The sequence below is a fragment of the Phalacrocorax carbo genome, chromosome 26 (genome assembly GCF_963921805.1).
Source record: "Phalacrocorax carbo chromosome 26, bPhaCar2.1, whole genome shotgun sequence".
Taxonomy (NCBI): domain Eukaryota; kingdom Metazoa; phylum Chordata; class Aves; order Suliformes; family Phalacrocoracidae; genus Phalacrocorax; species Phalacrocorax carbo.
The window spans coordinates 4,303,389-4,325,004 of NC_087538.1; the positions used below are offsets into that span (position 1 = coordinate 4,303,389).

The window sequence follows — 21,616 nt, forward strand, 5'->3', positions numbered from 1 at the left end:
GGCCCCGCCGCTCGCCCCGCCCGGCCCCGCCCCGCCCGGCCCCGCCCGGCCCCTCGCCCCGCCCCGCGCCCCGCCCCGCGCCCCGCCCCTCGCCCCGCCCGGCCCCGCCCATCAGCGCGAGCCGGTCACGGTTCATCGACGTTTTTAAAAAAAAAAAAAAAAAAAAAAAAAAAGCGCCACGAATCGACTCAAATTACAAAAGGGGGGGGAGGGGCGGGGGGGGAGGGGCGACACGGAACCCCCCGGCCCTGACACGGCGGGGGGGGCGGGGTGGGGGTGGGGGGGCACCCAGGGGTCCGGGTGCTCCAGTCGTACCGTGGGGTGACGGGGGGGGGAGGGGTGATGGGGGGAGGGGTGTGATGGGGGAGGAGGGGGGATGGGGAGGGGGGATGGGGGGGGTGATGGGGGAGGGGGGTCTGTGGGGGGGTGGGGGAGGGGTGACAGCTCCCAGCTCAGCACCGGTCGTTCACACACACACACCAACACCGACGGGGGGGGGGCTCCCGGGGGGGCCCTGGTGTCCAGCCCGGGTGGGGGGGGGGGGCGGGGCACGGACAGACGGACGGACAGACCCGGGGGAGGCCAGTGGGGCACATGTGGCTTCGGGGGAGGGGTCCCGGGTGGGGGGGGGGGGGGGGGGGGGAGGTGGAACCCAGGGACCCGGGTGGGGCGGGGACCCTCACATCTGGGTGTGACGTCACCCAAGGGCCCGGATGATGTGACGTCACCCAAGGTCCCACATCATGTGACGTCAGCCAAGGGCCTGGATCATGTGACATCACCCAAGGTCCCACATCATGTGACGTCACCCCCAGGGCCCAGGCGTGACGTCACCCAAGGGCCTGGATCATGTGATGTCACCCAAGGGCCCAGGCGTGACATCACCCAAGGGCCTGGATCATGTGACGTCACCCCAGGGCCCAGGCGTGACGTCACCTAAGGGGCCACATTATGTGACGTCACCCCAGGGCCCAGGCATGACGTCACCCAAGGGGCCACATCATGTGACGTCACCCCAGGGCCCAGGCATGACGTCACCCAAGGGGCCACATCATGTGACATCACCCAAGGGCCCAGGCGTGACGTCACCCAAGGGGCCACATCATGTGACGTCACCCCAGGGCCCAGGCATGACGTCACCCAAGGGGCCACATCATGTGACATCACCCAAGGGCCCAGTGCATGACGTCACCCAAGGGGCCACATCATGTGACGTCACCCCAGGGCCCAGGCATGACGTCACCCAAGGGGCCACATCATGTGACGTCACCCCAGGGCCCAGGCGTGACGTCACCTAAGGTCCCACATGATGTGACGTCACCCAAGGGCCCAGGCGTGACGTCAGCCACCCAACCGAGCCCCGCCCGGCCGCGCACGACACCCGCCCCCCTCCCCTCCCCCACCCCCCTCCCCCCTCCCCCCGCCTCACCCCTTCCCGCCGCCGCCGCCGAACCCCGCCTCCCCCCGCGGTGCCGCCCCGCCCTCCCGTAAGGTCCCCCAGTCGCCTTCCCCTCCCCCGCCGGGCCCTTCCTTGGTCGGCGGGGCGAGGAGGGGCGGGGCGTCGGGCGGGGCGGCGGGCGGGGCGGGGCGGTGCCGCCTCTCGCAGTGGCCGCGGTGGCGGACGAAGCTGTCGCGCCACATGAACTTCTTGGCGCAGACGTCGCACTGGTAGGGCTTGAGGCCCGTGTGGGTCTTCATGTGCTCCGTGAGGTGGTGCTTCATCTTGAACTTCTTGTTGCAGACGGGGCAGTCGAAGGGGCGGAGGTTGAGGTGCATGTTGACGTGCCGGTCCCGCATGCTCTTGTGCGAGAAGGCTTTGCCGCAGTGACACATGAAAATCTTGTTGCCGTCGGCCGCCGCCGCCGCCAGCTGGACGGCGCCGTGCTCCACGGCGCTTTGGGGCGGGAACACTAAGATTTGGTTGCCTTGCATGTCCATGGGGAGGAGGGGGCGGGGAGGGAAGGGCGGCGACGAGGCGCCGGCGGCGTCTTCCAAGCTCTCGTAAGGCGACGGGAAATCCTCGGAGGATTCGCAAAAATTCACTTGCTCTTCCAGTTTCGGGGCGGCCACGCGGGGGGCGGCGAGGCGGGGGGCGCCTTCCCCCGCCCGGGCGGGGCCTTCCACGGGGTCCTCGTCTTCCTCGCAGGTGAGGACGAGATCCTCCTGCAGCCATTCCTGCTTGACGTAGACCCATTGCTTCTGCGGGACGATGCTGGGTTGGACGTAGAGGGGTCGCCGGCCGCCGTCGCCGTCCTCGCTGCCTTCCTCCCCCTCCAGCAGGTCGCCGGGTCCTCCCTTCCCCCCCTCCTCGGGGACCCCCCGAGGCGCGTATTTGGGGGGTTCCGACCCCTCGGCGCCGTCGCGGGGGCTGAAGTAATTGCTGCTGCTGGGGGACTGGTTGTCGCTGGTGCGGCTGGAGTGGGCGCGGAGGGAGGAGGAGGAGGAGGACGACGACGAAGAGGAGGAGGAGGAAGGCCCCGGCGGCGCCGGGGCGGCCCGTCCTTCCTTGAGGAGCTCGGTACACTTGTCCACGATGTGCCACATCTGGAGGACGCTGCCCACCGTTAAAAAATTCACGATCTCCTCGGGAGCCATGGAGAGGCGCCCGGTGTAGGCCGAGCCCAAGACGGTCTCGAAGGCGCCGGGATCCATCACGCTGGGGAGGACGATGGAGGTCATGTTCTTCAGGAGCACTTGGTCGTGGAAATACGGCGAGGAGGCGGCCAAGACGGCGCGGTGGGCGCGGAAAACCCGGCCCTGGACGTGGATGGAGATGTCGCAGAGTTTTCCCTCGACGCGTTGTTGGTTGAGGTTGGCCAACAAGGCGCTGGTGATTTCCGGGAAGTCGACGTGGACGAGGCCGCCGCCGCCGCCGCCGCCGCACGAGGCCTCCATGGCGCTGCCCCGGCGGCGACGCTCCTGGGGGGGGCGGTTAGAGACCGGGAGCCCCGGGAGAGGCCGAGGCCTCCACCGGGACCGGCGCCCACCCGCCGACCCCCCGGCTCGGGCACCACAACCCAACTCTGCCCCAACCTGTGACCGAATCCCATCGATTCTGACCCAAACTATCACCAAACGCCTCCGTTTTGCCCAAACTTGTCAACAAAACTCAGCTCTGGCCCAACCTGTCACCAAATCCCCTCAGTTTTGCCCCAAACTTTCAACAAAACCCCTTAATTTTGCCCCAAACTTTTCAACAAAACTTAACTTTGACCCAACCTGTCACCAAATCCCCTCAGTTTTGCCCCAAATTCTCACCAAATCCCCTCAGTTTTGCCCCAAATTCTCACCAAATCCACTCAGTTTTGCCCCAAATGGTCACAAAACCCCTCAGTTTTGCCCCAAATTGTCAACAAAACTTAACTTTGGCCCAACTTGTCACCAAATCCCCTCAGTTTTACCCCAAATTCTCACCAAATCCCCTCAGTTTTGCCCCAAATTCTCACCAAATCCACTCAGTTTTGCCCCAAATGGTCACAAAACCCCTCAGTTTTGCCCCAAATTGTCAACAAAACTTAACTTTGGCCCAACTTGTCACCAAATCCCCTCAGTTTTACCCCAAATTCTCACCAAATCCCCTCAGTTTTGCCCCAAATTGTCACAAAACCCCTCAGTTTTGCCCCAAAATGTGACAAAATCCCCTCAGTCTTGTCCAAATGTCTCAACAAAACAACTTTGACCCAACTTGTCACCAAATCCACTCAGTTTTGCCCCAAATTCTCACAAAATCCCCTCAGTTTTGACCCAAATTCTCCCAAAATCCTCGTGATTCTGCTCCAAATTGATCAAAACCCCTTAATTCTGTCCCAATTTGTCACTGAAACCCCACAATTTTGCCCAAACTTGTCACCAAAACCTCTTAATTTTGCCCCAAATGTTATGGGAAAACCCTCAATTTTGCCCCAACCTGTCACCAAAAATTCTTACTTTTGCCCCAAATTGTCCCCAAAACCCCTCAGTTTGGCCCCAAACCGTCACCAACCCCCAGAACTCGGCCCAGGTGGCGGCTCAGCTCCCCCCGCCCCTATAGAGCCCCTATAGAGTTCCCTATAGAGCCCCTGCACCCCCCCCTTCCCCACCCCCCTCCGTCTGGGCCCCTAAAGCCCTGCCCCTACACACCCCACCCCCATTCGCCCCCAGCCCCCCATATGCACCCCTTACCCTATAGCCCCAGCCCCTACACACCCCACCCCCATTCGCCCCCAGCCCTCATATGCACCCCTTACCCTATAGCCCCAGCCCCTGTAGGCCCCCAGCCCTCCATATGCACCCCCTTACCCTATAGCCCCAGCCCCTACACACCCCACCCCCATTCACCCCCAGCCCCCCCATATGCACCCCTTATCCTATAGCCCCAGCCCCTACACACCCCACCCCCATTCACCCCCAGCCCCCCATATGCACCCCTTACCCTATAGCCCCAGCCCCTGTAGGCCCCCCAGCCCTCCATATGCAACCCCTTACCCTATAGCCCCCGCCCCTACACACCCTCACCCCCATTCGCCCCCAGCCCTTAAATGCCCCCATCTTACCCTATAGCCCCAGCCCCTATAGGCCCCCAGCCCCCCATATGCCCCCCTTTAACCCTATAGCCCCAGCCCCCCATATGCCCCCACCTTACCCTACAGCCCCAGCCCCTGTAAGCCCCCAGCCCCCCATACACCCCCGCCTTACCCTATAGCCCCAGCCCCTATAGGCCCCCAGCCCCCCATACGCCCCCGCCTTACCCTATAGCCCCAGCCCCTATAGGCCCCCCAGCCCCCCATACGCCTCCCCCTTACCCTATAGCCCCAGCCCCTATAAGCCCCCAGCCCCCATATGCCCCCCTTTACCCTATAGCCCCAGCCCCTATAAGCCCCCAGCCCCCCATACACCCCCCCCCTTACCCTATAGCCCCAGCCCCTATAGCTCCCCCCCCATAGCCCCAGCCCCTATAGGCCCCCAGCCCCCCATTACGGCCCCCCCTTACCCTACAGCCCCAGCCCCTATAGGCCCCCAGTCCCCATACGCCCCCTTACCCTATAGCCCCAACCCCTATAGGCCCCCAGCCCCCCATACGCCCCCCCTTACCCTACAGCCCCAGCCCCTATAAGCCCCCAGCCCCCCATATGCCCCCCTTACCCTATAGCCCCCAGCCCCTATAGGCCCCCCGCCATAGCCCCAGCCCCTACACAGCCCCTACATCCCCTATAACCCCAGCCAACCCCTCCCCCCAGCACCTCCCCTATACACCCCATACAGGCTCCCCACCCCATGTACCCCGTGGCCCCTATAGCCCCAGCCCCTATAGGCTCCCCACACCCCTATAGCCCCAGCCCCTCTACATCCACACCCCCTATAGCTCCGCTCCCTATAGACGCCCCCCCACTCCCAACCCCTACAGCCCTGGCCCCCTATATGCTTCTATAGCCCCAGCCTCTATATGCCCTCGAGAGCCCCTATAGCCCCTATATCCCCCCCACCTATAGCCCCAGCCCCTATAGACTCCCCCCACCCCCTATAGCCCCTATGCCCCCACAGCCGTGTACCCCCAGCCCCTACACTCCCCCTATAGCCATTATGCCCCCTGCCCCAGCCCCTATACACTCCCCCTGCCCCCTATAGCCCCTATACCCTGATCCCTATAGCTCCTGCCCCTATAGGCTTCCCTACACCCCCACAACCCCTATAGCCCCTCTACCCCCAGCCCCTACAGGCTCCCCTAAACTCCCCCTATAGCTCCCATACCCCCCTATAGCTCCCATACCCCAACTCCCACGGCCCCGACGCCTAGAGGCCCCCCTATACGCGGACCCCTATACCCACCCCCCCGACGCCTATACCCCTGGGCCCCTATGGACTCCCCTGTACCCACACACCCCTACGGGATCCCCTACACACCGCCTATAGCCCCCATACCCTGACTTCCCAGCCCCTAAACACCCCCCTACAGCCCCTATACCCTGACCCCTATAGCTCCTGCCCCTATAGGCTCCCCTCTACCCCCCCTGGCCCTGTCCCCTCATCCCTACATCCCCGGACCCCTATAGCTCCCCCTACACCCCTCACCCCCCATACCCCCAGCCCCTACAGGCTCCCCTACAGCCCCCCTATAGCCCCCATACCCCAACTCCCACAGCCCCGGCCCCTACAGGCTCCCCTACAGCCCCTGGACCCCGACCCATATAGCTCCTGCCCCTATGGGCTCCCTTACACACCCCCTATATCCCTTACATGCCCCCTATAGCCTCCGTACCCCAGCCCCTATAGCCCTGGCCCCTACAGCCCCCCCCGTAGCCCCTATACCCCCGACCCCTATAGCCTCCCCTATACCCACACACCTATACCTGCAGCCCCCACATGCCCCCCCATAGCCCCTATACCCCGACCCCTATAGCTCCTGCCCCTACAGGCTCCCCTATAACCCCCCCCCCACCGCCGGCCCCTACACGCCCCCCATAGCCCCCGTACCCCGACCCCTATAGCTCCTGCCCCCACAGGCTCCCCTATAGCCCCCCCCCCCCCGCCGGCCCCTACACGCCCCCCATAGCCCCCGTACCCCGACCCCTATAGCTCCTGCCCCCACAGGCTCCCCTATAGCCCCCCCCCCCCCCGCCGGCCCCTACACGCCCCCCACAGCCCCCGTACCCCGACCCCTATAGCTCCTGCCCCCACAGGCTCCCCTATAGCCCCCCCCCCCCCCGCCGGCCCCTACACGCCCCCCATAGCCCCCGTACCCCGACCCCTATAGCTCCTGCCCCTACGGGCTCCCCTAAAGACCCCCCACAGCCCCCTATAGCCCCCGTACCCCGCCTCTCCCAGCCCCGGCCCCTATAGGCCCCCCACAAACCCCCGGTCCCTACACGCCCCCCTACAGCCCCCGCACCCCGGCCCCTATAGCCCCCCCTACAGCCCCCGCCCCCTATAGCCCCTATAGCCCCCACACCCCGCCTCCCGCCCCCCCGGCCCCCCCCCCGCCCCGACACCCCCCCCCGCCCATAGCCCCCCCCGCCCCCTATAGGCCCCCCCCCGCCCCCTATAGCCCCGCCCCCGCCCCGCCCCCCCCGCTCACCCGCGCTCGGGGGCTCAGGGCGCCGCCGCCGCCATCTTGGCGCTTCCCCCCGCCCCGCCCCCCCGCCCGGCCACGCCCCCGCCCGCCTTAAAGGGCCCGCAGCCCCCCTCCTCCCTCCCGCCCCCCCCCCACCCCCCCCAAAAAGCCGCCGCGGCCCCTTTAAACCCGCCCGGCCCCGCCCCCCGCCCGCGTCACCACCGCCCCGGGCTGGGCGCTGCTGCGCAGGCGCGCCGAGCCGCCAGGCCCCGCCCCCCCGCTCCTCCGGCCCCGCCCAGGCGGGAGGGGGCGTGGCCGCGGCTCTTAAAGGGACCGCGCGCGCCGGCGCAGTAACAAAACGGAGCTTTATTGGGTGAGGGGCGGGGCTAGTCCGAGAAAGGAGGGGTGGGCGGGGCCGGTCCGGAGAGGGGGCGTGGCCAGACCGACAAGGGGGCGGGGTCAGTCCGAGTCCGAGAGCACGATGATCTCCTCGGGGTCGCACTGTGTCGCCACGCTCGTCTGGGGGGGGGGGTTTGGGGGAGGGGGACCCCCCCGGGGGCGCTTTACGGACCCCCTGGGACCCCAGGGAGGGACAGGGGGCAGGGACCCCCCCCCCAGGCAGGACAGGGACCCCCCGGGGTGTTTTGGGGACCCCCAGGACAGGACAGGGACCCCCCCCGGGACCCCCCGCACCTTCTGAGACCCCCCCCCAAGCCAGACCAGGCCCCCCCAGGGACCCTCCTCAGGCCAGGGATCTCCCCAGGACCCCCACGGACCACCCCAGACCTGGAGGGACCCTCCAAGACCCGCCAGGGACGCCCCAAGACCCCCAGGGACCCTGTAGGGAGCACCCTGGACCCACAGGGACCCCCTCGGGAGCCCCCCCAGACACCCCCAAGACCCCGCAGGGATCTCCTCAAGACCCCCAGGTAACCCTCCAGACCCCCTGGGACCCCCCTGGACCTGCAGGGAGCCCCCCCAAGACCCCCCCCTCGACACCCCCAAGACACCCAGACCCCCCCCAGACCCCCCCGCAGACCCGCAAGGCCACCTCCAAGACCCCCAGGGACCCCCCAAGGACCCCCAGGAACCCTCCCAAGACCCCCAGGGACCCTGTAGGGACCCCCCCCCGGACCCCCAGGGACCCCCCCTCACCTTGCAGGCCTTGGGGGGCAGGCGGCGGGGGCTGCCCTGGGAGCTGCTCACCAGGTCCCTCCCGGGGGAGTCGGCCCGGGTGGAGTCGGGGAGGGGGCTGTGCCGGGGGGGGGGCAGCCCCCCGGGGCCCCCCTCCTCCTCCTCCTCCTCGCCCACACTGTGCACCTCGACGCAGGGGCTGCGGGGGGGGCGGGGGGGGGGGGCACCCCACCGTTACCCCCCCGGACCCCGTTACCCAGCCCAGGCTGGCACCGAACCCTGGAGCCCCCCAGGAACCCCCCCAACATCTCCCGGAGCCCCCCCCGGACCCCCAGAGCCCCCCCGGACCCCCATTATCCCCCCAACCCCATTCAACCCCCCCGGACCCTGTTACCTGACCCCCCCCAGCTGGCACTGTGTCCCAGACCCCCCTGGGACCCCCAATATACCCCTGGGACCCCCCCAGACCTGCCTGAGACCCCCCCCCAGAACCCCCCAGGACCCCAATGAGACCCCTGCAGGACCCCCCTTGACCCCCCCCCCACCCCAGAACCCGTCTTTGGACCACACAAAACCCCCCCGGGACCCCCCCAGAACCCCCTTGAGACCCCCCAGAACCCCCCGACCCCTTCGGACCCCCCAGAACCCCCTTGAGACCCCTCCGGGACCCCCCAGACCCCCCTAGGACCCCCTTGAGACCTCCCCCAACCCCCCTGGGACCCCCTTAAGAACCCCCCAGACCCCTCTGGGACCCCCAAGACTTGCCTGGGACCCCCTTGAGACCCCTCCCAGGACTCCCTTGAGATCCTCCAGACCCCCCTGGGCCCCACTTCAGATCCCCCAGACTCCCCTGGGACCTCCCGGACCCCCTTGAGACCCCCCCAGACCCCTCTGGGACCCCCTAGACTTGCCTGGGACCCCCTTGAGACTCCCCAGACCCCCCCTAGGACCCCCTTGAGACTCCCCCGAACACCCCCAGGACCCCCCAGACCCCCTCAGGACCCCCCAAGCACACCCCCAGGCCCCCCTAGGCCCCCCTTGAGACCCCCCAGACCCCCCTAGGACCCTCCAGACCCCCTCAGGACGCCATTGAGACCCCCCAGCACACCCCCAGGACCCCCCAGAACCCCCTTTGAGACCCCCCAGCACACCCCCAGGACCCCCCAGGCCCCCTCAGGACCCCATTGAGACCCCCCAGCACACCCCCAGGACCCCCCAGAACCCCCTTGAGACCCCCCAGTACACCCCAAGGACCCCCCAGGCCCCCTCAGGACCCCCTTGAGACCCCCCAGCACACCCCGAGGACCCTCCCGACCCTCTCAGGACCCCCCCCAGGACCCCCATACCTGCCACCGGTGGGCAGATCCAGCCGACTCCGCTTCCGGGGAAGGGGCTCGGTGCTGCCGTTAAAGCTGGTGGAGCTGATGGTGGTGCCCCCCCCCTCGCCGCCCTCCCCCCGCCCCGCGCCATTCTCCAACGCCCGGGGGCTTTCGGGGTGGGGTCTTTTCCCCTTATTTGAGGAAGGGGGACAAGTCCAGAGCCGGCACCGTCCTCCCCCCCCCGACTCTGGTTCCTCCGGCACAGTCCGGGACGATACGGGCTCCGGGGAGGGGGGCGCTGGCGGGGGGGGCTCGGAGGGCTGTGGCGAGGGGGGGGCGGTTTTAGGGGTGGCCTCGGACCCCCCGGGGGGATACGGGGAGGACGGGGGGCTCTCGCCCAGCTCTAAGGGCAACGTCTCGATCTCTAGGACGAAGAGGTCGGGCGGGGGGCTTCGCCCGGCGTTTTCCTTCGGCGTCGCCTCCTCTTCCTCGCCGGGGGGGGGCGGCGGCACCGAACCGGCGTCACCTGCGAAGGGGGAGGGGGGCACATGGTGGGGGGGGGGAGGGGGCTTTAGAAGGGTGACGCCCCCCCCCTCCCGTGTCTGTCCCCCCCTCCCCGCGTTACCCACCCTCGGCGGCCGCCGCCTCGTTGCCTCCGTCGCCGCGCTCGGCCTCCTCCTCTTCTTCCTCCTCCTCCTCGGCTTTGCCGTCGGCCTCCGAGGAGTCCTCGTCCTCCTCCTCCTCCTCGTCCTCCTCCTCCTCTTCCTCCTCCGAGTCCTCCTCCTCCGATTCCTCCTCTTCCTCTTCCTCCCGGCTCTTCCCCGCGGCGGCGCTCTGCGGGACGGAGGCTCTCAGGGGGGGCTCGTCCTCGCCCCCCTCGCCCCTCCCCGCCGCCGGGGGCGCGGGGGGCGGCGGCGGGGGGGCCCCTGGGGGGGGGCGGGGGACGCTCCCTGCTGCCTGGCCGCCCGTTTGCGCCCGCGCTCTTCCTCCTCGCTCTCGTCCTGCAGCTGGGCGTAGTGGGAGATGACGTTGTCCAGCCGGGTCAGCGCCACCGTCCGGTTCTTCCGCAGCCGCTTGGCCAGGGCCGAGTCCAGCAGCGCCGGGTCCGTCCCTGTGGGGGGGTTGGGGGGGTGTCAAGGGGCTGCGGGGGGCGCATGTGGTGGTTGAGGCCCCACCGTGAACCCTCCGGATGGAAACGCTGAACTCCGGAAACCTCCAGGGGCTCCATCATCCCCCCATGAGCTCCATCATCCCCCCATGAGCTCCATCATCCCCCCATGAGCTCCATCATCCCTCCCCATGAGCTCCATCATCCCCCCATGAGCTCCATCATCCCTCCCCATGAGCTCCATCATCCCTCCCCATGAGCTCCATCATCCCCCCATGAGCTCCATCATCCCCCCATGAGCTCCATCATCCCCCCATGAGCTCCATCATCCCCCCACGAGCTCCATCATCCCCCCATGAGCTCCATCATCCCCCATGAGCTCCATCATCCCCCCATGAGCTCCATCATCCCCCCACGAGCTCCATCACCCCCCCATGAGCTCCATCACCCCCCATGAGCTCCATCATCCCCCCATGAGCTCCATCACCCCCCCCATGAGCTCCATCATCCCCCCCATGAGCTCCATCATCCCCCCATGAGCTCCATCATCCCCCCATGAGCTCCATCATCCCCCCATGAGCTCCATCATCCCCCCATGAGCTCCATCATCCCCCCCATGAGCTCCATCATCCCCCCATGAGCTCCATCATCCCCCTCATGAGCTCCATCATCCCCCCATGAGCTCCATCAACCCCCCATGAGCTCCATCATCCCCCCACGAGCTCCATCATCCCTCCCCACGAGCTCCATCATCCCTCCCCATGAGCTCCATCATCCCCCCATGAGCTCCATCATCCCCCCATGAGCTCCATCATCCCCCCATGAGCTCCATCATCCCCCCATGAGCTCCATCATCCCCCCACGAGCTCCATCACCCCCCCACGAGCTCCATCATCCCCCCATGAGCTCCATCATCCCCCCACGAGCTCCATCACCCCCCCATGAGCTCCATCACCCCCCATGAGCTCCATCATCCCCCCATGAGCTCCATCACCCCCCCATGAGCTCCATCATCCCCCCCATGAGCTCCATCATCCCCCCATGAGCTCCATCATCCCCCCATGAGCTCCATCATCCCCCCATGAGCTCCATCATCCCCCCATGAGCTCCATCATCCCTCCCCATGAGCTCCATCATCCCTCCCCATGAGCTCCATCATCCCCCCACGAGCTCCATCATCCCCCCACGAGCTCCATCATCCCCCATGAGCTCCATCATCCCCCCCATGAGCTCCATCACCCCCCCATGAGCTCCATCATCCCCCCCATGAGCTCCATCATCCCCCCATGAGCTCCATCATCCCCCCATGAGCTCCATCATCCCCCCATGAGCTCCATCATCCCCCCATGAGCTCCATCATCCCCCCCATGAGCTCCATCACCCCCCCATGAGCTCCATCACCCCGCCCATGAGCTCCATCACCCCGCCCATGAGCTCCATCATCCCTCCCCATGAGCTCCATCATCCCCCCCATGAGCTCCATCATCCCCCCCATGAGCTCCATCATCCCCCCATGAGCTCCATCACCCCCCCCCATGAGCTCCATCATCCCCCATGAGCTCCATCATCCTCCCCATGAGCTCCATCATCCCCCCACGAGCTCCATCATCCTCCCCATGAGCTCCATCATCCCCCCATGAGCTCCAGCATCCCCCATGAGCTCCATCATCCCCCCATGAGCTCCATCATCCCCCCCATGAGCTCCATCATCCCCCCATGAGCTCCATCATCCCCCCATGAGCTCCATCATCCCCCCATGAGCTCCATCATCCCCCCATGAGCTCCATCATCCCCCCCATGAGCTCCATCATCCCCCCATGAGCTCCATCACCCCCCATGAGCGCCATCATCCCCCCATGAGCTCCATCATCCCCCCATGAGCTCCATCATCCCCCATGAGCTCCATCATCCCCCCATGAGCTCCATCACCCCCCCATGAGCTCCATCACCCCCCCATGAGCTCCATCACCCCCCATGAGCTCCATCATCCCCCCATGAGCTCCATCACCCCGCCCCATGAGCTCCATCATCCCCCCATGAGCTCCATCATCCCCCCATGAGCTCCAGCATCCCCCATGAGCTCCATCATCCTCCCCATGAGCTCCATCATCCCCCCATGAGCTCCATCATCCCCCCATGAGCTCCATCATCCCCCCACGAGCTCCATCATCCCCCCACGAGCTCCATCATCCCCCCACGAGCTCCATCATCCCCCCACGAGCTCCATCATCCCCCCACGAGCTCCATCATCCCCCCCATGAGCTCCATCACCCCCCATGAGCTCCATCAACCCCCCCATGAGCTCCATCAACCCCCCATGAGCTCCATCATCCCCCCCATGAACTCCATCATCCCCCCCATGAGCTCCATCAACCCCCCATGAGCTCCATCATCCCCCCCATGAGCTCCATCATCCCCCCCATGAGCTCCATCAACCCCCCATGAGCTCCATCATCCCCCCATGAGCTCCATCAACCCCCCATGAGCTCCATCATCCCCCCCATGAGCTCCATCAACCCCCCATGAGCTCCATCAACCCCCCATGAGCTCCATCATCCCCCCATGAGCTCCATCAACCCCCCCATGAGCTCCATCACCCCCCCATGAGCTCCATCATCCCCCCCATGAGCTCCATCATCCCCCCATGAGCTCCATCAACCCCCCCATGAGCTCCATCATCCCCCCCATGAGCTCCAGCATCCCCCCATGAGCTCCAGCATCCCCCCATGAGCTCCATCATCCCCCCACGAACTCCATCATCCCCCCACGAACTCCATCATCCATCCGGCAGCTCTGGGACCCCCTGGGGCTCCATCATCCCTCCAGGAGCTCCATCATTCCCCCCCCCCCCAATCATCCCCCCCATCATCCCTCCACCAGCTCCGTCACCCCCCCCCCAGCTCCGTCACCCCCCCAGCTCCGTCACTGCCCCCCCAGAAGCTCCAGCCCCCACATTTTTCACTTCTATCACCCCCTCCACGCGCTCCCCCTCCCCCTCCACGGGCGCCGTCACTCCCCCCATGAGCTCCTCCCCCCTCCTGTGACCTCCACCTCCCACTTCTTGACCTCCACCTCCCACTTTTTGACCTCCACCCCCCATTTTTGACCTCCACCACCCATCTTTGACCTCCACCACCAATTTCTTGACCTCCACCACCCTTTTTTGAGGTCTAGCACTCCTCCACGAGCTCCACCACCCTTCTACGAGCTCCAGCACGCTTTTTTGACCTCCACCACCCTTTTTTGATCTCCATCACCCATTATTTGATCTCCATCACCTATTATTTGACCACTCACCACCCACTTTTTGACCTCCACCACCTACTTCTTGATCTCCACCACCCCCATTTTTGAACCCTCCACCACCCACTTTTTGACCTCCACCACCAATTTCTTGACCTCCACCACCCTTTTTTGAGGTCTAGCACTCCTCCACGAGCTCCACCACCCTTCTATGAGCTTCAGCACCGTTTTTTGATCTCCACCTCCCACTTTTTGACCTCCACCTCCCACTTTTGATCTCCACCACCCATTATTTGACCTCCATCACCCACTTTTTAACCTCCACCACCCACTTTTTGACCTCCACACCCACTTTTTGACCTCCACCTCCCACTTTTTGATCTCCACCACCTACTTTTGACCTCCACCCCCCATTTTGACCTCCACCACCCACTTTTTGACCTCCACCCCAATTTTTTACTTCCACCACCAATTTTTTGACCTCCACCACCCTTTTTTGAGGTCTAGCGCTCCTCCACGAGCTCCACCAACCTTCTATGAACTCCAGCACCCATTTTTGACCTCCACCACCCACTTTTTGACCTCCACCTCCCACTTTTTGACCTCCACCACCAATATTCTTGAGCTCCACCACCCTTTTTTGAGGTCTAGCACTCCTCCACGACCTCCACACCCTTTTACGAGCTTCAGCACCCTTTTTTGATCTCCACCTCCCCTTTTTGATCTCCACCTCCCACTTTTTGACCTCCACCACCTACTTTTTGACTTCCACCACCAATTTTTTGACCTCCACCACCCTTTTTTGAGGTCTAGCACTCCTCCACGAGCTCCACCAACCTTCTACGAGCTCCAGCACCCTTTTTTGACCTCCACCTCCCATTTTTCATCTCCACCTCTCACTTTTTGATCTCCACCACCCATTATTTCACCTCCATCACCCACTTTTTGACCTCCACCACCCATTTTTGACCTCCGCCTCCACTTTTTGACCACCACCACCTACTTTTTGACCTCCACCACCCATTTTTGACCTCCACCACCCACTTTTTGACCTCCACCACCTACTTTTTGACTTCCACCACCAATTTTTTGACCTCCACCACCCTTTTTTGAGGTCTAGCACTCCTCCACGACCTCCACCACCCTTTTACGAGCTTCAGCACCCTTTTTTGATCTCCACCTCCCACTTTTTGACCTCCACCACCTACTTTTTGACTTCCACCACCAATTTTTTGACCTCCACCACCCTTTTTTGAGGTCTAGCACTCCTCCACGAGCTCCACCAACCTTCTACGAGCTCCAGCACCCTTTTTTGACCTCCACCTCCCATTTTTCATCTCCACCTCCACTTTTTGATCTCCACCACCCATTATTTCACCTCCATCACCCACTTTTTGACCTCCACCACCCATTTTTGACCTCCGCCTCCCACTTTTTGACCACCACCACCTACTTTTTGACCTCCACCACCCATTTTTGACCTCCACCACCCACTTTTTGACCTCCACCACCTACTTTTTGACTTCCACCACCAATTTTTTGACCTCACCACCCCTTTTTGAGGTCTAGCACTCCTCCACGACCTCCACCACCCTTTTTTGATCTCCACCTCCCACTTTTGACCTCCACCTCCCACTTTTTGATCTCCACCTCCCACTTTTTGACCTCCACTCCCACTTTTTGACCTCCACTTCCCACTTTTTGACCTCCACCTCCCACTTTTTGACCGCCACCACCTACTTTTTGACCTCCCCCACCCATTATTTGACCTCCCCCACCTGTTTTTGACCTCCCCCACCACTTCTTGCCCTCCCCCGGCCCCCCGGCGCCCTCCAGCGCCTGCTTCCGGATCTCCGCCGCCCCCTCACCCGGCCGATACTGATCCGTCAGGTGGCTGCCGAAGTTGTAGATGAGGTCGAGGTGTCGGCGCTCCTGCAGGCGGTTGCCCACCTCCCGGAAGGCGTCCTGAGCCATGCTCTCCATCTGCCGCTGCGCCAGCCCAGGCTGTGCCGGACGCTGGCTTTTTGGATGACCTTGAGGATGTCGGTGTAGTCGGGAAAGGCCTCGGGGCGGTTGATGAAGCGCTCGATGCGCCGGTTGACCTCGGGGGTAGCGGGGTGCCGCGGTACTGGATGCGTTGCTCGATGACGCGGCCCGTCAAGCTGCTGCATTGCTTGAGTTGGCAAAGGCGCTCGAAAATCCGCATCATTTTCCGCTTGAGGCGACTCTCCTGCAGGTACGTCGAGTCCTCGCTGTCCAGCTCGGCCAGATCCAGCTCCCCGCTCCTGCAGCCGTCGGATCTCGCCCGTGTAGACGCGAAGGAGATTCTCCAAATAACGGATTTGGCGCTTGGAACCGCCGGGAGGGCGGGGGGAGGCGGCGGCGGCGGGGCGGAGGAAGGGGAGGAAGAGGGGGGTTGCGGCGAGGCCGGGGGCCGCAGCGGCGACGGCGAGGGGGCGGCGGGGGGAGCCGAGGCGAGGGGGAGTTTGCGACGGAGCGTGTGGGCTTTGAGGACGGTGCAGAGCTCGTTGATGTAGACGTAGACTTTGTTGCGGCGCGTCCGGACGCGGCTCAGGCAGCGGCTGAGGACGTTGCGCAGCTCGGCCGAGGCCAGGAAGGCCGGGGCTGGCCTTTTGGTGACGGCCGGCGAGGAAGGGGATCACCTCGGGGTGCTCCTCCGTCAGGTGGGTGCAGAGCTCCAGGAACTGCGGGGGGCGGGTGGAGAGGGGTCAGGGAGGCGGGATGGAGACCCCTGGGGTGGTGCGGGGGCGTTTGGGGGGGGGACTGGGGGGAGATGGGAGGGGGATGGAGACCCCCGGGGTGGCGCGGGGGTGTTTGGGGAGGGGGACGGGGGATGGAGGGGAGGAGATGGAGACCCCCGGGGTGGCGTGGGGGTGTTTGGGGAGGGGGACGGGGGGATGGAGGGGGATGGAGACCCCCGGGGTGGCGTGGGGGTGTTTGGGGAGGGGGACGGGGGGATGGAGGGGGATGGAGACCCCCGGGGTGGCATGGGGCTGTTTGGGGGGGGGACGGGGGATGGAGACCCCCAGGGTGCCGCGGGGCATTTGGGGGGGAGACTGGGGGAGGTGGAGACCCCCAGGGTGGCGCGGGAGTGTTTGGGGAGGGGACGGGGTGATGGAGGGGGATGGAGGGGATGGAGACCCCCCAGGGTGGCGCGGGAGTGTTTGGGGAGGGGGACGGGGGGATGGAGGGGGATGGAGACCCCTGGGGTGGCGCGGGGGTGTTTGGGGGGGGACGGGGGGATGGAGGGGGATGGAGACCCCCGGGGTGGCGCGGGGTGTTTGGGGAGGGGGACGGGGGGATGGAGGGGGATGGAGACCCCGGGGTGGCGTGGGGGTGTTTGGGGAGGGGGACGGGGGGGATGGAGGGGGATGGAGACCCTCGGGTGGCGTGGGGGTGTTTGGGGAGGGGGACGGGGGGATGGAGGGGGATGGAGACCCCCGGGGTGGCGTGGGGGTGTTTGGGGAGGGGGACGGGGGATGGAGGGGGATGGAGACCCCCAGGGTGCCGTGGGGGTGTTTGGGGGGGGAGACTGGGGGGAGGTGGAGACCCCCAGGGTGGCGCGGGAGTGTTTGGGAGGGGACGGGGTGATGGAGGGGGATGGAGGGGGATGGAGACCCCCAGGGTGGCGCGGGAGTGTTTGGGGAGGGGACGGGGGGATGGAGGGGATGGAGACCCCCGGGGTGGCGTGGGGGCGTTTGGGGGGCGGACGGGGGGATGGAGGGGATGGAGACCCCTGGGGTGGCGTGGGGTGTTTGGGGAGGGGGACGGGGGGATGGAGGGGGATGGAGACCCCCGGGGTGGCGCGGGGGCGTTTGGGGGGAGACTGGGGGGAGATGGAGGGGGATGGAGACCCCCGGGGTGGCGTGGGGGTGTTTGGGGAGGGGACTGGGGGGAGGTGGAGACCCCCAGGGTGGCGCGGGAGTGTTTGGGGAGGGGACGGGGGGATGGAGGGGGATGGAGACCCCCGGGGTGGCACGGGGTGTTTGGGGGGGACAACGGGGGGATGGAGGGGGATGGAGACCCCCGGGGTGGCGTGGGGGTGTTTGGGGGGACGACTGGGGGATGAGACCCCCGGGCTGGCTTGGGGGCATTGGGGGGGGGGACGGGGGGGATGGAGGTGGATGGAGACCCCCGGGTGGCACAGGGAGATTTGGGGGGGGACGGGGAGGTGACAGAGGAGGACAGAGGCAGATACGGGGGTGACACGGGGTCGACACGGCGGCCACATTGAAACACGGGGGGACACGGAGACACGGGGGGGACACGGAGACATGGGGGGACACGGAGACACGGGGGGACACGGAGACACGGGGGGGACACGGAGACACGGGGCCACAAAGGGGGACACAGGGGGACATGGGGACACACGGAGACACGGAGACACAGGGCCACATGGGGGGACACGGGGGACACCCCAAGAAAGGGACACCCCATAGGGAGGTGATAACCCAAGGAGGAAAGCCCCAAAGGAGGGGACACCCCAAGAAAAGGACCCCCAAAGGAGGGGAAGCACCCTCAGGGAGGGGACCCCCCAAGGCGAGGGGACCCCCGAGGCCTCCCCACCCCACCCCAGAGAAGGGGACCCCGTCTCACCTCCCCGAAAAGCCGCTCATTTTCTGATTTATAGCCACCCCCCGCTTTGCCCCCGCTTTGGGGGGGCCCCGGGCTGCCGGGGGGCGCCCCGTTGGGTTGGGGGGAGTCGGGGGGGGCTGCGGATGTGCTGGGGGGGGGGCGGGGGGACCCCCTCATCCTCGTCGTCCAGCACGATGATGCCGCTGGGCGGGGGGGCCGCCATGGCCGGGGGTCCTGGGGGTTGGGGACCCCCCCCGAGTGCCGGCGGCCTCACGGGGGCTCCTGTTGGGGGAGGGGAAAAGGGGGGGTCAGCACCCCGGTACCCCCCCACCATCGCGCCCCGGGGCTGACCTGCACCCCAAAACTCACCCGTCACCCATGGGTCGGCACCCCGATACCCACCTGCACCCCCACTGACCCTGTCACCCCGGGCCCTGCACCCGATATTTGCGGGGCAACCCCAAGATCTGCACCCCAAAACTCACCAGCACACCCCGATCCCCATATCCCCGGGCCCTGCACCCCGATATTTGCGGGCACCCCAAGATCTGCACCCCAAAACTCACCAGCACCCCCCGATCCCCGTATCCCCAGGCCCTGCACCCCAATATTCACCCTGTATCCCCAGCCCTGCACCCCAAAACTGACCAGCACCCCCCGATCCCCGTATCCCCAGGCCCTGCACCCGATATTCACCCTGTATCCCCAGCCCTGCACCCCAAAACTCACCAGCACCCCCCGATCCCCGTATCCCAGGCCCTGCACCCCGATATTCACCCGGTACCCCCAGCCCTGCACCCCAAAACTCACCAGCACCCCCCGATCCCCGTATCCCCAGGCCCTGCACCCCAATATTCACCCTGTACACCCAGCCCAGCACCCCAAAACTCACCAGCACCCCCCGATCCCTGTATCCCCGGGCCCTGCACCCCGATATTCACCCTGTATCCCCGGCCCAGCACCCCAAAACTCACCAGCACCCCCCGATCCCCGTATCCCCGGGCCCTGCACCCCGATATTCACCATGTACACCCACCCTGCACCCCAAAACTCACCAGCACCCCCCGATCCCCCGTATCCCCAGGCCCTGCACCCCGATATTCACCCTGTACCCCCAGCCCTGCACCCCAAAACTCACCAGCACCCCCCAATCCCCGTATCCCCGGGCCTGCACCCCGATATTCACCCTGTACCCCCAGCCCTGCACCCCAAAACTCACCAGCACCCCCCGATCCCCGTATCCCCGGGCCCTGCACCCCAATATTTACCCTCTATCCCCGGCCCTGCACCCAAAACTCACCAGCACCCCCCGATCCCCGTATCCCCGGGCCCTGCACCCCGATATTCACCCTGTACCCCCAACCCTGCACCCCAAACTCACCAGCACCCCCCAATCCCCGTATCCCCGGGCCCTGCACCCCGATATTCACCCTGTACCCCCAGCCCTGCACCCCAAAACTCACCAGCACCCCCCAATCCCCGTATCCCCGGGCCCTGCACCCCAATATTTACCCTCTATCCCCGGCCCTGCACCCCAAAACTCACCAGCACCCCCCGATCCCCGTATCCCCGGGCCCTGCACCCCGATATTCACCCTGTACCCCCAGCCCTGCACCCCAAAACTCACCAGCACCCCCCGATCCCCGTATCCCCGGGCCCTGCACCCCAATATTCACCCTGTACCCCCAGCCCTGCACCCCAAAACTCACCAGCACCCCCCGATCCCCGTATCCCCGGGCCCTGCACCCCGATATTCACCCTGTACCCCCAACCCTGCACCCCAAAACTCACCAGCACCCCCCGATCCCCGTATCCCCGGGCCCTGCACCCCGATATTCACCCTGTACCCCCAGCCCTGCACCCCAAAACTCACCAGCACCCCCCGATCCCCGTATCCCCGGGCCCTGCACCCCGATATTCACCCTGTATCCCCGGCCCTGCACCCCAAAACTCACCAGCACCCCCCGATCCCCGTATCCCCGGGCCCTGCACCCCGATATTCACCCTGTATCCCCGGCCCAGCACCCCAACACCCACCTGAACCCCCCTTCTCCCCCACACCCCCCCCGCCCCCCCCATTCGCCCCCCCCCCACCGGGGCCCAGCACCCCAAAACTTCCCCCTCCTCCGGTCTCCCCACCCCCACTCCGCCCCCTCCCGGCCCCCCCCCCCCCCGCCTCCGCCCTCCCCCCCGCTCCTCCCGGTGCCCCCCCCTCCCCTCCCGGCCCCCCCCCTCCGCCCCGGCCCCGCCCCGCCCCGCCCCCGCCGCCGCTCACCCGCCTCCTGGGCCCGTCCCGCCGCCGCCGCCGCACCGAGCGGCCGCCGCCGCCCTGACTGCGCAGGACCGGAAGTGGGGCCCGGCCGCGCCGGGGGAGCGGGCGCCGCCATGACACCGTACAAGGGAAGGTGAAGGAAAGGAAGGGCGGCCAATCAGATCGCCGCCTCACATCCGGGGCACCGCGGCGGAGCCGCCATGTTACCGCACGGGGAGAGAGAGCGGGAGCGGCGGCGGCTGCCCCAGGGCGCCGCCATTTTCCCACCCCTCCCCCATCGCCCACAGCCCCGGAAGGAGGGGGGGAAGGCGGCGGCGGGTACCCCGGGCCCAGTACCGATCCATCAGCGCCGTCTCCGCCGCGGAAGGCGAGCGGCGACCGGCCGGAGGAGGAAGCAATACGCAGGCGCGAAGGGAATGAGGGGGGAAGAGGGGAAACAAAATGGCGGCGGGAGGCGGCAGTGCGCATGCGCGGGGCTACGGCGGCCGGGAGGCGCTCAAGGCCCGCCGCGTTCGTGCATGCGCAGTGTGCCCGCCGCCATTACCGGCATAATTCTACTCATAATTAATGTTATATTGAGAAAAATAAGGGAGGGCGGGGTTCGCCGCCGCACTTAACTCAGCCATAAATACATGAAATAAGCCTTAAATGGAGGTTTTTTTACCTCAAATCTTTCCCAAGAAACAATAAATTAAAAAGAAATTGAAAGCAGTTCCAGAATTGCCCAATTCCCTAAAAACCTCCCCAAAATGGGGAAGGATTAGAAGCAGCTCAAGCTGGGGGAAAAAAAAAATAAAGGAAAAGACCTTTATTGTAATTATTCTAAATTTTATCGCCACATAAAATAACTGGTTGTAACATGATGGCACAGAGCAACAACAAAAAAAAGGATAAAAACATTAATTTATGGGTCTATG

General features: G+C 65.7%; 2 protein-coding genes across 5 annotated transcripts; both read right to left on the reverse strand.

The window, feature by feature from the left end:
- Positions 1-496: 496 nt before the first annotated feature.
- On the reverse strand, positions 497-7,172 carry ZBTB22 (zinc finger and BTB domain containing 22). 4 transcript variants are annotated; one of them, XM_064473887.1, is made up of 3 exons: positions 7,052-7,172; positions 1,066-2,919; positions 497-936 (listed from the first exon to the last, which is right to left on the reverse strand). In XM_064473887.1, exon 2 carries the CDS (start codon positions 2,893-2,895, stop codon positions 1,426-1,428), a length of 1,470 nt encoding a protein of 489 aa, XP_064329957.1. In that variant the 5' UTR covers positions 2,896-2,919; positions 7,052-7,172; the 3' UTR covers positions 497-936; positions 1,066-1,425. The 4 variants fall into 4 exon arrangements, with proteins under 4 accessions (XP_064329957.1, XP_064329954.1, XP_064329956.1 ...); XM_064473884.1 differs by lacking the exon at positions 7,052-7,172 and adding an exon at positions 3,973-3,998 and having other exon boundaries at positions 1,066-3,907; XM_064473886.1 differs by lacking the exon at positions 7,052-7,172 and adding an exon at positions 3,191-3,950 and having other exon boundaries at positions 1,066-3,157.
- A 257-nt stretch (positions 7,173-7,429) lies between these two features.
- DAXX (death domain associated protein) lies at positions 7,430-21,129 on the reverse strand. The gene is given in 13 exon segments (XM_064473899.1): positions 7,430-7,546; positions 8,183-8,360; positions 9,508-10,006; positions 10,110-10,363; positions 10,405-10,591; positions 15,700-15,834; positions 15,837-15,945; positions 15,948-16,109; positions 16,111-16,220; positions 16,223-16,454; positions 16,456-16,536; positions 18,449-18,709; positions 20,703-21,129. Coding segments are annotated over 12 exon segments (2,163 nt in total). The 5' UTR covers positions 18,605-18,709; positions 20,703-21,129; the 3' UTR covers positions 7,430-7,486.
- Between the last annotated feature and the right edge of the window lie 487 nt (positions 21,130-21,616).